This window comes from Balaenoptera physalus (assembly GCF_965194825.1).
Source record: "Balaenoptera physalus genome assembly, chromosome: 2".
NCBI lineage: Eukaryota > Metazoa > Chordata > Mammalia > Artiodactyla > Balaenopteridae > Balaenoptera > Balaenoptera physalus.
In genome coordinates, this window is record NC_138883.1 from 114,615,997 (window position 1) to 114,633,767 (window position 17,771).

At 53.3% G+C, this 17,771-nt stretch overlaps 1 protein-coding gene across 11 annotated transcripts in view; it reads right to left on the reverse strand.

The window, feature by feature from the left end:
* Window positions 1–17,771, reverse strand: part of TLE3 (TLE family member 3, transcriptional corepressor) — a 48,257-nt gene that overhangs the window by 16,235 nt on the left and 14,251 nt on the right. For 4 of the 11 annotated variants that reach the window (XM_082442242.1, XM_082442237.1, XM_082442243.1 and 1 more), the window contains exons 5-7: window positions 10,730–10,792; window positions 9,072–9,176; window positions 1,230–1,434 (exon numbers count right to left, since the gene is read on the reverse strand). In XM_082442242.1, coding sequence (XP_082298368.1) covers window positions 1,230–1,434; window positions 9,072–9,176; window positions 10,730–10,792 — 373 coding nt within the window. The remainder of the gene's footprint in view (window positions 1–1,229; window positions 1,435–9,071; window positions 9,177–10,729; window positions 10,793–17,771) is intronic. The other 7 variants (XM_082442247.1, XM_082442244.1, XM_082442238.1 and 4 more) reach the window with 4 other exon arrangements.

Genomic DNA, 17,771 nt, shown 5'->3' on the forward strand with positions numbered 1-17,771 from the left:
GCAGTTTTTAAAGCCGTAAACTTGGGAAGGATCGTGCTTTGCAAAATATCCATAGGACCTGGGAGTTGAGAACATTATTGTTATTTAAAAAAAAAAAAAGGAATTATGGGAGTGGTATTTTGGTGGTGTTGTTTTTTAATTAACACTCTTCTCTGTTTCTTTACCAAGACGCCCCTGGAAGCTGAGGCCTCTGATTATTTGCCCGGCCAAGCACTAGCTCCCTGATCCTCCTGTCTGTTGTGGGGAGGCCCTCTTCCTCTGCCAGGAGGACCATCCTACTGCAGGGGCAAAAAAACTTAGTCTCTGGTTCCCATGACCTGCTACTACCGCCCCATGGCCCCGGTCCCGGGCAGGACGGTAACACTCCAAGGCCCCTGTGCCCAGGGTCAGCTCATAAGGCATTCGCCATGTGCCCCAGTAAATATGTAAGGGCAAATCAAACCATCATGTGGTGCACCTTAAACAGGATAGTATGTGTCGATTATCTCTCAATAAAGCTAGAAAAATAATATCTCAAGGCAGACCACACAAGGTGGCAATCTTTGCAAAGGGTCTGCTAGGAAGCCAGGCCCTCTCCTTTCCCGATCAAACTAGGCCCTCCCAAGGCCCTTCTCGGGCCCTTCAGGGGTCTTCACGGGACAGGCTGGGTTAAGGGTAGAGGACGTTCTCATTCCCAGTCTTCCCAATCATCTCCCTGCAGCAGTGTCACCACCACCTCTACTTAAAGACAGTCCCTTAACGAGTCTTTACTTGAGCGCCAACTGGGTATCTTTTCCAAAGAACTCGGTCTCTGTCCAAGGACTAATGATCCTGGTGAGGATAAAACTCTTTCCAGGGTAGGAAACAATGGCAACAAAGGGCTCCGTCTTGGGACCCACTCTTGAACTCTTATGGGAATTTGAAAAGAGACCCTCAGCTTGGCCAGGAGGGCATCCTGAAGGAGTGGGACTGGGGCTGGCCCTTGGAGGGTGCACAGGGTGTGGCTAGGAAGATGGGAAGGTACTCCAGGAAGAAAGGACAACATGTCTTCCAGGGCAAAGAAGAGCAGGTACACATCAGGGATTGGGGGGTGGCCTGGGGGATGGGGGTCCGGTTTCCGTGTACCAGGAACTTAATAGATGGCGCCAAGCCTTTTGCTAACTCCTGGTCCTCGGGTGACAGCATTTGCTGTGTCTGTTCACAGAGGGGCCTCCAAAACCTCTGCCCCCCACCCCCGCCCCGGGCCGCACCTCTGTGGTCCAGCTCATGGTGGTTCTTCTCGTCCTTCACCGACAGGTGGGCCTGGCTGCCCAGGGCACCAAGCGCCAGCAGCCCTGAGCTGCTCCCCGTCACTGGGGGGATCCCTGGAGGCTGGAGGCCTGACGGGTGGGGTGGCAGCTGCACCGGGGGGCCGTGCGTGGCGTGGGAGAGGTGCTGCGCCTGGAGCTGCTGTTGCTGCAATGAAGTTGGTGGTGAGTGCGGCTGAGCGGGGAGGGCCGGGGAGGCCCAGGCCAGCCCTCTTGCTCCTCCAGGAAGTGCCGGGGGAACATGCCCCCCAAACCTCTGCCCCCAGCTCAGGCCACACATGCTGTCATGCTGGAGGAAGTCTGGTAATGGACCACAATTGAGACACAAGATTTATGATGGCAAACACCCCATCTCCTCTCCAACCCCAGTCTCAGGACAGAACTTCTCAATGCATGTTTCCAAGCCCAAGATAAATACAGCATGCATTTAAAAGCCAGTCATCGGGGTTCCCTCTCCGCTGAGGGCGATCCACTTTTAAGCTCCTCGCGGTCACAGTTTTGCTCATGCTTACATGCCTGCAAACGTCAGCAGCCAGCAGCCAGCGTTTCCCACCCTGAGCCCGTACCCTGGGGCAGACTCCTTAATTCTGAGGAACTCCACGCCTGTCTTACAGAGCGGGGGCAGGACACAGCAGAGGAGTCCCGAGATCAAGAGGAGTTTGGGGCCAGTGGAATGAGAGCCAACGTCACTGGACATCAGAGTAGAGAACAGGGTAACAGGAAGAGTGGGGGCTTTGGAATCAAGACAGACCAGGATTCAAATCCCAGCTCTGGCACTGACTAGCTGGGTGACCTCAGGCAGGTTACTCACTAAGTGATCTCATAACAATAGCTGAACGTTTCCCAGAGGCCTTTCCATGGCTCCCTCCCCTTCCAAAATCTAGTCGTGCATTAAGTCACTTATTATCAATAGCAAGGATTAACAATCCCTAATCAAGGATTCCACTCAGCACTACCCTCAGAGCCTTCTTTTCCCCCTTCCCCTTGTGCTCCCCCAGCAGCCAAGACAAAGCGCCCTTTATCATTCCCAAGATTGCGTCAAGAACCACGGGCCCTGTGGCGCAAGCTACACCACAGCTGAATATTTCATAGGGACTGAAATATTTCTTAGGAATGGCTGGGCCCTTGGGTACACATACATCTTTCTTCTCAACGAGCACAAAAGGAGGGAACAGAAATTTACTGAATGCCTGCATGAATGCCTGGGCCCTTTCCAAATATTTTCTCTGACCCTTCCAACTACCTGGCAGAAGGGTTCTGCCCATTTTACAGATGGCAAACTGGCACTTAAGGGCTGGAGTGGGCGGCCAGTAACTAGCCAAGCCTCACCACTAGTGTGGTATCTGGACTCAAATCTGTCAACCACCGACGTCAGCCAAAGAATGTTCCTAAAGAGACCCTCCTCCCCAAAGCAAGAAGAGTTGGTGGGGGTGACAAAGACCCAACACGTGACAAGCTCGCCTGTCAGTGTGAACCGTGGCTCTCAGGCCACTGATGACAGACAACAAAACACAATGAAGGCCCACAGTTCTGGACAGACGTGAGGCTCCAAGAGGCAGTGAGTGTGTTTGAGGTCAGGGATTAAGAGCCCCGCTCTTCCCCAACTAAGCCGCAAACCGCCAACCTGGTGCACCCCCAAATTTAACAGCAACCCCAGTCACACCACACTCCTGGCCCCAGAGAGCTCATTTCTCAGTTTGGGGAGAAAGGCTGGGACCCACGGCCATTGCTCCAGACCTAGGACATCTCTTGGTGGGCAGTTTACAGAAGCTGCTGGTGGGCACTGGTCCAGGTTGCAGCCTGACCCCAGATCTGCCTCGAGACGCCAGAACAGAAATGAAGCCGAAGGGCCCCCTGGAAACCCTCCCCATCATCCGGGTCACAACAGGTTCCTCCTTTCTGAGAGTGATGACAGCTCAGACTCTGGAGCCAGACAGACTAAGGAAGATGTCCCGCTCTATCTTTTATCAGTTATAAGACCTTAGACAACAGTGGACCTCTCTCAGCCTCAGTTTCCTCATCTGCAAAGTGGGGATCAGAGTGCAGCCCATCTCTTCAGGCTGTACAAGGATCACGTGCATTACTACATGTGAAGGCAAAGTAGGCGTTCAACAAACATTAGCAAAAACTATGAGTGGACCACAAATAGAACTGCATCTTTCATCTTTCTCTGATCTTGGCAACTCGTGAGCTCCAGAAAGAAGGGACCTTGTTTTATCCATCCCAGCACCTCGAGTGGGGCCTGGCATGTTTGCCCAATACACATTTGCTGGGTGAATAAATGAAAATGTTGGAAAAGGGTTTACACAGAGAGGCTGGGAAGTCAGTCAGCAGAGTGGCTCTGTCCAAAAGCCATCCACCTTCCCAGATCCAAGCCTCCTCTTGGTTGGGACGACGAGCATCAGCGATGCATCCTGCTTCCCAAAACATGAACCAGCGAACCAGCACCAGAAGCTTGGAACAAAGGCTGTGGTTGCAGTGGCTGTTTGGAAGACAGTGGCTTTCAAAGCTGCTGAGCTTCCCAGACGGAGAGGGTGGTTTTCAGCCGTGGCCCGTCAAGCAGGAGTGTCTCCTTTGCAACAGAGGAAAGGCAGCTTCCGTGCACTTCTCATCTTCAAATACAAGAGCACCTCCTGCACAGCCAGAAATTCCCCTGAGGTCTGCTCTGGGTGGTTGGAAGGCATAGTCGGGAGCGGCCCAGCAGGCTCCAGGAAGCAGGGACTGAGAGCCGACCTCCTCCCAGGCTTCTCTCCTGGGGCGAGGACAGATGCCAGGCCTTGTCGGGCCAAGGGTCTGCTAACAACAGTCCTGGTTGCGATAAAAGAGTGAGATAAAGTCTTTGCCGCAGCGGGGCAGGGGGAGCTGGCTGGCACTGATCCACCCGTCTCTCCGTCCCCGTGTCGCAGGCAGGGCACAGCCATCCTCAGGCTGCATTTCTATCCCTGTGACGTATCTATGACTTCAGAGGACGATGTGCAGAAACACAGTGACATCCGAGTGGGAGGGCGACAGCATTTTCAAATGGGGACAAATGGGATCGGGTCCACCATCCGAGGAGGGCACTGGGCTCACCACTCTGCAGCAGCCTGTCCCTGGCTTCCACCATTCCCTCCAAGACCACGATTTCTCCATCTACCATAGGAAAGGACGTGAACAACCCACCCCCCAGCCCCAAAAGAGGGGTGAGGCGTGTGGAAGCAAGCCCCCTAGTGAGCATGCCTTCCTCCCACCTTTAACATTTCATGCTGGAACAGCAACCTGTCAGAGAACATGTCCCGTGGGGCAGACGTGTGTCCCTGTCCTCACGTGCGCCGAATGCCCAGGTCCCCGGCTCCGAAGGTATGGCCACTTACATGGGAGGCTGCCGGGGAGGCCCGCGCTGGCCGAGTCTGTGTAACTGGACTATGCACATCGCGCTTCATGCCTCTGCTACCTGATTTAATGCTTCGCTTCTCAGCTTCATGATCTGGGTTAAACCTAGTGAAGTTGTCTAAGCATTTCCAGGGCTGAGACCCACCAAGGACACCCAGACAGAGTCCTAACTGCGTAAGATGCAGACGCCCTGCCCTCCCAGGAGAAGCAGAGCAGCCCCGGCCTCTACTTTCTGCCCACGGAGGTGGCCCCCCAGCTCCAGGCTGAATTGTGCCTTCATGCTCTGTTATAGTTTGGAGAGCTCACAACAACCCCGTTATCCCCATTTCAGAGACGGGAACAGGCTCAGGGGGAGGCGAAGGAACTCTGCTAAGCCGAAGTAACCAGAGCCAGGACGCAAACCCAGCATGACTTCTCTCTACCACGGCCCCCTGGCTGAGAGAAACAGATGCGTTCATTCTAAGGCACGCTCTCTGCACCATCCTTCTCCCGGTCAACTGAACCCAGCTCATCAGCAACCTGGAGGGAATGCGAGAACCTCAGGACTGGCTTCAAAATACCCAGTGTAGTTTGTAACAAGCTAAAACCTCCCCCTTCCTCACCCCGCTCACCCAATTTAAAAAAAGTAAGAAGCACCAACAAGGACCTACTGTACAGCACAGGGAACTCTGCTCAATATTCTGTAATAACCTAAATGGGAAAAGAATTTGAAAAAGAATGGATACATGTATATGTACAACTGAATCACTTTGCTGTATGCCTGAAATTAACACAACGTTGTTAATCAACTATATTCCAATATAAAATAAAAATTGAAAAAAAAAAGTAATCAAGCCAACACCTGTATCTTCCACTAATAATTTCCAAGGGAATGCAGGCCAAATTGTCAGTGGGGCCAGTGAGGTACGTGTCCCTCCTCCTGCCAGGTTCAGTGACCTTGGACCAGCACGGAGCAAAGTAAAACGTGAGTTCTGAAAACGGTGGGTAGCATCAGCTCACAGGGTCTTTAATCTGCTTGGGGAGGCCATGTGCAAGCTGCTGACCAAGGGACAGTATTTCACCCCTCATGCTCAGGAATCTTTTGACCCTCGAATGATCCCCCAATAACTTGGATCCAAGAAAAAAGGGTGTGTAACAGGTCTGCAGTAACTGGGTCCTGGCAGGCCCCGGCGAACAGACACACACCTTCAGGCCTGCCTTCCCCAGACAGTCACTTGAGTTCCCAGTGGCCCTGTGTGGGGTGGGCAGGCTGGGCCAGCAAGCCTGGGCTTCCGTCAGCCCCTCTGTCCCCTCTCCCCTCACACCAAGCTGACGCTGGATTCTGGCCTCTCTCACCTGGAGGGGAGGCCCTGGAAATACTCTAATTCATGTCATAAATACACACCACTAGCTGCAGGTATGCCCACGCCAGATGTGTCTACCTGACCTCTCATCTCTCTCTGTAATGAGCCAAGATGTGAACCCAGAATCCTTCCACCCCATGCCCAAGAGAGCCCCAGATGACTGACTGAAGAGGGCACGTCAAAGGAAACTTGCCCAGCCCTTCTCCATCTTTTCGCAAATGGGGAAAAGAGGCCAGAGGAATGAAGTGACTTGCCCAAAGCCCCCCTAACTCCCAGACCAGGGGGCTGGGCTACTTCTCCCCCAAGAGGGGCAAATCGGACAGTACCACGTGGGTAGCCACAAGGCTTTTGGGCCCTTCCCTTCACCGCCCTTCCCTGCTGGGGCAGGACTCCTGCCCTTTGGCCACCAGCCCCCCCGGCCCCCTGCCACCCTCCTCCCATCACTCTCTCGAGTCAGCCCGGCCGCAAGCCCGCTGTCCCTCTCCTTCCTCCTTCACAGGATGCCCCGGCTCAGCGAGCCATCCTCAGCCCATCCTCAGCCATCCGTAATTCCTGCCTTGTGAGGCTCTGTCAGGCGCAGTGATTAGATGGCTGCCTTCTTAATGACAGGGAGACGGCCGCATTCACTCAGAGCCGGAGAAGCAATTACCTCGAAAATGGGGGTCACAGGCCCCACTCGTTGGCTTTAATTGAATTCCAATATCTGCCTCGAGCTGCCTTGACCTAACGTGTAGCTTCCTAAATACTCCTTGAAGGAAGTGGGGCTAATCCAAGCAGCGCTTCTTCCCCCAATTCCACTCTTTTCTTAGAACTTAAAAAAAAAATTTTTTTCATAAGAGGATTTTAATTCCAAAGGGGTGGGGGGGAGACAGTGGGGGAGAAGGGACTCCACTGTGGCCATGACAGGGATGGGAAGGCGGGGCCTGGAAAGCGGATAGGGACGAGGAGCTGAGAGAGGAGAAGTATCAGAGAACCCCGATGTGCCACTCATGTGCCACTCTCAGCAAAGCCACCACGCTGTGAATTAGCCACTGAAGAGGACACCGGTGCCACACCAGGGCTGGACGGGAGGTAGGGGGGGAAGAGCCCTAAGCCGAAAGCCAGACTGGGGCCTCTGGCCTGGCATTGCTCCTGAACCGTGTGTGACCGTCTGTGAATCACTCCCCGTCTCTGTAAAGCAAGGGCATCGGCTGGATCAGTGGTTCTCTACCACGGGCCATTTCATGCACTACCCCTGCCGGGACATCTGGCAATGTCTGGAGACGTTTTGGGGTGTCACATCTGTGTGTGGGGGAGGGTGCCACTGGCATCCAGTGGGGGGAGGCCAGGGCTGCCGCTGAACACCCTACCGTGCCTCCTTACAAAGTATCTGGCCTCGAAGTCCACGAGTCTTGAGGCTGAAGAACCCTGGGCTGAGATGGTTTCCAAGGAGACTTCAAACTTTTACCATATTATGATTTCCCTGCTGGGGGCTCTGCCTCCCAAGCTCACTGGCTAAAAGCAGTGACCAGTCACTCCTGTTGCCCGTTCTGGCCTCCTCTCTGCTCCTGCCACACAGTAGGTGAGCGTCTGCTCCTCCCGCCTCAACATTGTCAGGACTCAGCCGAGGCTAACGCTCCCCCGGCCAGCCCCCAGCAGCACTCAGCAGCTGCCAGCGGACTCAGACCAGCAGGACAGAACCCCGTAACCATCACGGGTCCCAGTCATGTGCTGGAGGATCAGGATCCGCCAGCATCACTCTGTCCCTCCAAGCCCACCCCTCCCGGCACGCCTGGCCCCAAGAGATGAACTGGTCCACCCCCTCCTGTCACAGATGCAGAAACTAAGGCCCGAGGAAGAGGTGGGACTGCCTGAGGTCACATGGGGAAGAGGCTTCACTAGAACACAGGTCTCCAGGTTTCTGCCCCAGAATGAAGAGCCCAGAGTCATCATTCATCCCACCAAGCAGAACATTCTAGGCCTTCAGTTCCACCTTGAAATAATGACCGTACTTCAGAACAAGAGGAGGAATGAAGACCAATCAGAGGGCTAGAGGGACCTCAGCCAACCAGTCTACTGCTTCCCAAGCCTGACTACCCTTCTGAATGATCTAGAAAACTTCAAAAACACAGATTTCCGGTTCCACCCCAAACCTATGGAAAAGAACTCTGGGGTGAGTGCCCTAGAATTTATTGTTCAGAAGCTCCGTTGGGGACCTGGACTCAGCCATCTGTGGATGGGAAGCAGTGATCTCACCCACCCTGTTCATTTTAGGGACCAAAGGAGGACAGGTGCATCCTGAGGCTAAGAGCCTTGCCCAAAGTCCCCTTGAAAAACCTGTTTCTCCTCAGATGCTTGTCTTAAATATCCTTTAGCAGCCTCATACCAAAGCAGCAAGCAGGAGAAAGATGCTGTGTCAATCCCAGAAACACACTAAAGATGTAAGCCCGGTAGGAGCACTAAAGGGGAGAGATCTGGCTTCCTCCTTTCACTGAGGGGCCAGACCAGAAGTGGGCCTCACGAAGCGCTCTGCATTATCTTTTCCTGTTCCCGGGTGAGATGGGACTCCTAGAACATCAGGGAGACCTAGCCAGGGGCCCTGGCTGGACTTGACATGGGCCCATGATGAAGACTTCGCCAGGCAGCTCAGCGCATGGGACAGCAAGGCCCAGACCCAAATGCCACAGCACGTTTCACATCACAGTACAGCAGAGACAGTTCTGATCCCAGGTGGCCAAAGAAGGGCAGACCTTTGCCAGTGAGGGGACAGGCCCCTGGGGAGGTGGGAGAAATCAGGTTGGCCTCCAAGGTGATCCCAGAGTCCACACCCCCCTGCAATGTTGGAGACACCGAAAGCCGGGAAAGGATGGGGCTGATGAATTTTGAGGTGGATCAGGGCGTGTTGGGCACCCCTTTAACTTGGGGACTGAGAGGCAACCGGGGAGCCACAGGGGGAGACCTCTAGGTGGGTCCAAGCCCATGAGATGCTGGGAGAGGCCGGAGCCCTGGGGCTGCCATTCTTTGGGGCCAGCTAAGGTCAGGGTCCATCTCTGGTTATGGTAAATGAGAGGAATAAAAGGGCTATACACACGGTGAGAGGCAGATTGGGGAGTCCACGTACCCCGATGATGGCGTTCAGCTCCGTCATGGTGACCTGCTTGGCTCGCTCCACCGCCTGCGCCACCTGCTGCTGGTGCTGGAGGGACCAGGTGTGGGTTAGAGGCGGCCGCCGTCCCCGACCGACCACGGAGGCACGGGGGTAGGGGACAGGCGGTGACACAGGAGGCAGAGGAGGTCCACTGACCAAAGCAGGACACAGGGAGGACGGGGTACCCTTTAAACCCTTCTCAACGCGTGCCTGTTACTTCTGTAATCCACACTTTCCAGAGTTTTAAGTTAAAATATAGAAGAGCCAAAAAAGGGCTATCTGTCCACCGTCTCCCTCCGCCACGCAGACAAAAAAACTGCCTTCCAGGCATCTGAGAATGGGCTGGATGTTAGAAGATGCTACTGAATGATTATTCGTTTTCTAAATGTGGTGACAATAGTGCAGGCACGTAGGAGGGTGACCCGTTTTTAGGAGAGGCAGCTGGAGCAGTGAGTGCTGTGAGTTGTCAGGATGTTTGCAACTTACACCCAAAGGGTTCAGAGAAAAAGTACGTGTATCTACAGATACTCAACCTGTATCTATCTAAATAGAAAACGAACAACAACAACAAAAAATGGCACAACGTTATAAGCTAGGAATTGGGTGATAACGTGTCGATGTAGGTTCATCAGTTACTCTGGTGTGGGATGTTGATGGTGGGGAAGGCTAGGGGACATCTCTATACCTTCCACTCAGTTTTGCTGTGAACCTCAAACTATAAAAAATAGAGTCTATTTAAAAAAAAAATTTTTTTTAGTGCATTCATTCCCTTCAGCCTTGAGGTGAAACCCACTTCATAGGCAGCTGTCTCCCCTAATGGGTTGCAAGCTCCTAGGACATCACTATATCCTGTTTTTACATGAATTCAATCATGCATGGGTCACTACTGCGACTCAGAGACCCAGGAATCCCGGAGGGAGCGAGGGTGGTCTCAGCCACTGAGGGGGGCCTGGAGGGCAGGCCTGCCCCAGGCTGGAGTGAGCTCTGCTGGATGGAAAGGGGCCCCTCTCGGGCAGCCCACCCATCTGCCCTGCACCACGGGGCCTCCTTGGAGATGCTTTTCTCCTACTGCCCACTGGTCCAGCCCTGCCTCAGGTGGGGGTCTCTTGCAAAAGTGTGCTTAGAAGATGATGTGACTGACTTGGTCATGCCTCTGATGAGGACACTCTGTCCTGGGGGCCGGGGTCCCCTTTGGGTAGTGGTTCTCCTCGCAGGGTCTGGCCCTTGGTGCTAACTGGCCAGGCTTCCTTGCTCTTAGATGTCTCCAGGTGTGGAAGCTGGGGCACGGGGAAGCAGAGGCTGGGAATGCTGGTTGGGATGGGGTAGGGGCGGGGCGGGGCGGGGAGGCAAAGAGGTACCCACTGCCCACTGTTAGCCCCGCCGCAGGCCAGGACCCTCCTCTCAGGGCTCAGGCAGGGGAAAAGAACAGGTTTCACCGAAGGAGCAAGTGGCCCCTCTGATGTGCCAGAGGAGCTTCTGTAAAGCCCCAGGTGGTCAACTTCAGTCCACATGAACGGACAGGGGCTGGGGCTCCGGTGAGACCTAGGCAGCCACTGGGCTGCTCTGCAAGAAACGGAGGGCACAGTAAAAGAAGGGCTTACCTCTTGTGACAGGAAAGGCATGATCTGTGCTAAAATCGTGTTCAGTCTCTTCGCAATCTCTGTCTGCAAAGCAAAAGAGACCGCGTGAGGCTCAGGCCAATAAATCAAGTCGCCAAAATGTCAGACCGTGGAAGGACAAGCTCCCCCCCAAACCGCAGACCCCCGACGGGCTCCATCCTTCCACCCTCGGTGGGCCTCCTGCCAGGAGGCCTCGCTAAATCCACAGCGTGAAGCAATCTCTTCCAACTCCCTCCAACCAGGCTGCCTACATTTCAGGGAGCTCCAATTTCCTATCAGAGGTGGTCTCTGTGTTTGGTTCAGAGTATCCAGTTCGCCTCCTCTGGATGGAAGCCCTAATCAAAACAACGCAAAACTAAACAAGAACAAGCTCCACGCCGCCCACTGCGGTGAAACCCATCACAAACAAGAGTGAAACGCAGTGTGGTGAGAAGGAATTGCTATGCCCAGCGGCCCCAAGGGCAACAGCAAGTCAGGCTCTCAGGCTCCCAGACAAATCAGGAGGTGATGGAAGACGCCCGGCTGCATGTGCCAAAGTGCTCCCTGGGGCCAGCCTCACACCCGGCGATATCTGCCTTAAAGGGTCTCCCTCGCCCTCCACTTTTCACTGCCGCCTCTCCCCCACCAGACCGATCCCTCACCCTTCTATGTGCTGCCCAGCCTGAAATCCCACCGTTGACGCTTCCTTTTGGGGGGCATAAAGCACTGCCTTCTCTAAGATGATGCTTGGGATGTAACTGATTGGATCCCTAGCCCTTCATCTAAGTTGACCACAGAAAGGCAGATCAGTTCTGTGCCCCACCGCTAACCCTCCAGAAAAGATCACATTCAGAAAAACATCAACTGATTTTGCCACCCGTGTTCCATGTGAAACCATCTCCGATGAAGAATGGTTTAAAAAAAAAAGAAAAAGAAAAAAGAAAAAAACAGTGGGGCTAAATGGTTAACTGAATCCAGACAGGAAGGCCGAGGACCACTGACAGACAAGTCTCAGAATTGCTTCTCTTATCTCCTTCTGAATCCCGAGGCCACCAGGACTGAGGTCCCAGAGCTGGCTTCAAGGCTCTCATCAGCACATAGCAATCTTTCAGAGACAAAACCATGACAACAGCCTTTAAAAATCTGTGATCATCTGCATGTCAAATGACTCTGGATGAGAAATCCTTGTGCACTTAAAATAAAAGCAACGTTGTCTGAAGGCTTACAAACAGACCCTGGCCCTCAGGAGAATTCCTGGGGCCAGCACCCCCTCGTCCCCCCAGCCCCCAGCCACTGATGAGGATACCCCTGGCTTGTGAAGAGACAGGCCACGGACCAGGAATCTGATGGGCTTTTGTGGTCCCACGTCCTGGGGCTGCTGGCAGGCTCCAACTCAGACCGCCTGTCCAGGGCATCAGGGGCTCCTGGGTGGGGATCAGAGATCACCGCTCTCTCCTGGAACACTCTAGATTCTCAGGAACAGGCCCAGTCTTGCCCACTATGGGCATCTGGGATAAAACAAGTCTTTGGTGCGAAAGACAGTCCCCCATATCCTAGACCAACTGAGTGCCAATAATGGTCCCCACATTTCTAAACTTCCAGGGTGGAGAGGGTATATCATCCTGGCTAAGCCCCATGAGACTCACAGCCACATCTGCACATTCGGGGTATATTCCAGCAAGGGCCCTGTGCAACAGTGTGTCATACAAACTGGGTTTGTGAGCAGCAGTGCTATTGACATTTGGGGCCAGATAATTCTTTGTTGCATGCGGCTGCTCTGGGCGTTGTAGTGTTTTTAGCAGCAAGCATCCCTGGCCTCCGCCCACTGGATGCCCGTCATTCACACTGTAAGGAACCTGGGACGATTACTAATTATTGTATAAATTATTAATCTAGGTAAGTGGGAAGAGTTCTACTCCAAAACAAGGTCCTTTCTCACTTATGTTCATTTTTCTTTCCCCAAATTGATCGATAGTGGGCAAGGGGGATAAAATATAAGAGTCAGGGTTGTATAGGTCAGGAGTTCTAGAAACAGTCAACTCAGTCCAAACCTGTAAGAGCAACATACTCACTCAACTGTCACATGTTTATGTGCCAAATAAGAACAGAAAGTTTTATTTAAAACAAAAAGCAAAGAGAAATAAACAAAATAAACCATCCTCACTGCTAGGGAGCTCATTGGTCCAAGGCTTCTCACCTCAAATGACTGGCATAGCAGAGCCTGGTACATAGTAGGCGCTCAGTAAATGTTGAGCCAAAAGAATCTCGCTGGCCTCCCCGCATTTATTTTTCGAGACTTTAGATTGCGGTGGCCCCTGGCCAGGGATCTGGGCCTGCCCCACTGTGGGGGGCATCTGGGGCAGGGGCAGTGGTGGACGGAGTGCTGACCTACAACCAGGAGGTAGGGTGGACAGCAGCACAAGTCCTTCATCGACAGGGTGAGGCAGCGGTCAAGCCAGACCAGCCACAAGCCGCCCGTTGGGCTCTGGCTGCTGCGCCCTCCCCAGCCAGGAAGGCAGGCGCAGGCTCTGAACCTTCCCCATCACTTTGGCCTGCTCAGCAACTACAGCTCTCACCATTTTGGGGGTGGGTGGTTATAAAGGAGTCCCAGCTGTTGCTTACTTCCTCTAGCAAACAGGTCAAGTGTCAAGATCTTGGTAGGTGAAGGAACAAAACAAAAAGTAGCTGACCTTCCCTCTCCCTGCATCTTTTAGCAAATGTGCGGCCACAGGCTGCCCCCAGGTGGGATCTTCCCCTGCAGGGCCTGGTCCAGAGCCCAGCATCCTCTGGTTATGAGGAAAAATCTGCCGGGATTTCATGTAGCTCTGCCTGGTTCAAGACTTGGCATCCAGGCTACTAGGTGACCACGGCTGGGTCGCTCAGAAGCCCTGAGGGTGGCTCAGACCAGGTCCCCTCTCACCTCACCCTTCCACCCACAGGGAGCAGTTCTTGCCTCCCAACCCCACACATCAACCAAGGGCCAGCAGAACAGCTCCACACAGATATGGAATATTCCAGAGGCCTGGGCTATCAGCCTTCAGGCTCTCTCCTGGGGCCCAGACTTAATGAAAAGCGGCCTCCCCGAGTGGCAGGAAGGACTCTGGCCCGCCACGAGTTAGGACTGTACAGTGCTGGGGGAGGGCAGAGGGAAGGGGGTGGTGTCACACTTGGTCCCTGTCCTCGTGTCTGGGTTTTTTTTTTTCTGGGAGGAAGCGGGGGTGGAGAAAGCATGCAATCCCATCCCTCCCAGCTGGGACCGTCCCCTGCCGGGGAGCAGCTCTCCCCTCCTGGTCTCCCCACCACGTGGAAGCAGGAATTGAGCCTCGGTCTTCTCTACATAGACCATCCAACCCTGAGAATGGGCTCAGCGCATGCTGGTGCGTCAAAGAATGAACAGGAAAACTGTTCCCTAAACGATTTTTTTTTTCATGTTTATTTTTTTGAGGGTGGTGACGGCAGGAGCGGAAGCTCCTGCAAATAGAAAGTTGACCGGACAGAACCACTCTTAACAACAACGATAATAATAATGGCTAACATCCGCCGACCCAGCTGTTCCAAGCATTTTGCATGTGTGAGCTCACAAGAACCCTACAGGGAAGGCATTTCTTATAAATCTCCAGTTTTCACATGGGGAAACTGACGCTTGGCAATTAAGCGACGTCTCTAAACGTCTTCCTACCAAGAAGCCAAATTTTGACATTTTGAGAGAGCTCAGAGAAGTATTTTTGAAAGAAAAACTACTGTCAGGGTTAATAATTGACAGCATTTCCGATTAGGGCAGCTGTTAAAACAGCATTTGATCCAACTCAAACAAGCTCTAAACATCACTTCCAAGAAAGGAAAGAAAAAAAATCAAGACGTGTGACTTTAACAATTGGGACAGGTCACAAATCACAAATCGGAACTAGATCCTACGCTGGAAAGCTCCTTTTGGCCTTCAGGGCAGCCTGTTATCAATAAGGCAACTGGGGCTCACGGGGTGGACCTTCATCCTTCCTCCATCCTGGTCCCAAAAGGCCACTGCCTTTGAGTCAGAGCCTCGGAGGAGAACCTGGGAGGCGGCGGGTGCCAGGCAGCGGGAGGACGGCTTCCTTTGGAAAAAGGTGTTTGGGGAGTCTGGTGCTGCCTTTGAAAGTTTCTTTTCAAGTGTGGTTCAAAGAAGGCCGCTTTGCTGGTGGAATAACATCGGTCCTCAGAAGGAACTAATCTACTCAATGCAGACAGAGAAGCCGCTCAGAGAGAAAAGCATGCACAGAGATCCTGCGAAATCTGGAATCTGCGCTCTCAACTAGGCGCAGGAGGTACACCTGCCCTGTGTCTCCGTCCAGGCTGTTAGGCAATAAATGACGGAACACAAGATGGGGTTGGGGGGGGGGCGAGTGTAGTTTCCCAAAGAGTAGTCTGCTCCACGTGCCTTAGTGACTCCCATTCACGCGGTCATCTCATTAGAGCAGAACCTCTAACCAACCTGCTGTAAACGGAGGGCGCCAGAGCTTTCTCAAAGTACACTGCTCCAGCCACACCCTTGCATTCACATTTGCTGCTGTTCCCATCCGTTGGGCCTTTGACCCACGACACTGAATGAAGGGAGATGGAATCTGCCCTTGGTCCACACCCCGAGCAACCTCTTGCTCCTGATCGGCAGCACCCAGCCTGTCTTCGGTTTTTTTTTTTTTTTTTTAATTTAACGGCCTGCTCAAGCCGACAGCCACTTCCAGGAGACCGTCTCTCCGGTATTTAAACTGCCAGGTCGTCTGGACCGATCAGCTCTGGAAAATGCACACTTCATTCTAACCTCAGTGCAATAAAAACAAGGAGAGGGAGGAAACTGGCCGCTTTAAAGAACATGTTCTGACCCCGGAGCCACACCGAAATGACCTGGCATTGCCTCCCAGATCGGCCTCCAATCTAGCTGCATGGCTTTGGGCAAATCCCTTCCCTCCTCTGGGCTTCAATTCTGTTGTCTGCAAAACAGAGGGATGAACTGAATAACTTATAAGATCCAGGAGCCATCATTCAGAGTCTGAGAATGCTAAACATTCCTGAGTTGCTCTGTGACACGATTCCTCCAGAAAGCTCAGTAAAACAGAGCAGAACGTGAGTTTAAAGGATGAGCAGAGAAGAGGCAAGCCAACTCGAGACACGGATGGATGCCGGGTAGTGGGCTAGGCTGGGGCTGGCTGGGCTTGGTCCCCAGGACCAGTCTTCACGGCACAAACCATTCGAATGTGTCCATCAGCCATACTGCACACAACAGCCACAGAGCAGACAAGGAGCAGTGATGTCCTATCTGTAAGTGTCAAGCAGCTCCTGTCCTGGTTCTTTCCGTGATTCACAAGGAGCTGAAGACAGCCAAGCAAGGGCTCTTCAAGGTGTCTCATTTAGTGGGAAGTAACAGCAATTAGGCAGCCAAAGGGCCGCTCCTAGGCTCCCGGTTTCACTTCTAAAACAAGGATTGCTTCACGGGACAACCAGCGTCTTGGGAAGAACAACGTGCTGCGATTCTGGAGCCCCGTTTGTGGACGTGTGCGAGAAAAATGAGCTGAGGAAAAGATACCTATGTGAGACGTGAGTTACACCCCAAGTCACGTGGAAATGGTGCTTCCCCCCACCCCCAGCTCTGTGTCTGACAGGCCATGTGACCTCTGGACTGGTGGCTGGGCCTTGGGTTACTCCTCTTGAAGCGTGTGTGTCTGGGGTGGACACTTGGTCTGCTCTGGGGTTCTTGAATTTGGATCGGGTTCTACCTGGTTCTCTGACTCAAGTCCTGGGGTGTTCAAAGTGAGTCAGCCTCGTCTTGAATTAACATCACAGGGGCACAGGGAGAGGCTGGGGGCCACATAGAAGCAGGAAGCTGCAGCAGCCAGGTGCTACAGTCACCCCGCAATCAAATACTGGGAGATTCCAGAACAATGCATCTGAGCAATTTTACCTTAAAGTATCCCACTGCATTTCCTAGGCAATTCTAAATTGATAGGCCCTCAATTATTGGACTACGAGATGAAATTCCTTGCCAAGCAGTTTCTCCTCGGACCAAGCTCAGAGAGCTCTGAAATAAAGCAAGTGGGTGTTTTATCACCAGAGAGAAGGAAGTCCAGGGACAGGGAGGTGTGAGGCCTCCAGCAAAAGCCAGTGCGGGGTTCCCAGGCCCTGCTCCATCCCTGCCAGGCACTGGCTCTAGGGGAGGGCAGCTCCACGATGTCTTTAAGAAGGGGGGAATAAATGACCCACTTAGCAGCCCGGGAGATAATGACCCCTGCTCCCTGCAGGGGCTGGGGAGGTTTACATCACAGATCACTCAATGATAGGTGAACCTCCTTAAAGGCCCTTTTAGCACTGACACATTGATCAAATTATATATAACTACAACGCCATTAAATATTTATGCTTCCGAGGAAGCCTGCTGAATTCTTTATGTCGGGAGGGCTTGGAACAAAAAAAGGCCCAGCCCTGGTGTGACCCTGAGGATCTGTCTCCCGGGGGAAGGAAGGGGACACTGGCTGGGGCCAGCCTGTGACACTGGTCCCCGTGCCCTTCACACAGAGTAAAGACGGCAGAGAGGATTTAACACACTTGCCCTTACCCAGCGAGGACAGATGAAAAGCAAGGGAGTCTGGGGGCCCCGAGTTGTGACATGACCTTCCCACGTGCTCCCCTGAAAGGAATCCCACCTTCCTTTTCTGCGCCCACCAGAAATCTTGGACATTTTCTGCCAAGAGTCTAGGGAGTAAGGGAATTGGGAATGGTGACGCTGAGTGAGGAAGCGGGGGAGTGGCGTGGGTGGGAGAACAGAGGAAGCATCTAGGCCACTGACCCTGGAAAGAGTTGGCAACGCAAAGTCTGGAGACCTGCATTTCCGCCCCAGGTGTGTCCTGCGCTAGGACCTCAGCTTCCATTGCATGAAGGAGGCAGATTTGGGTCCAAGTTAAGAATCAGAGCTCTCAAAAACGAATTAGGTGCTCTGTGCAAGTGAGTACCCCGTCCTGGGGAGCATTCAATGGCAACCCTACAGGGACACGGACGTGGACAGCACTCCATGGGAGGG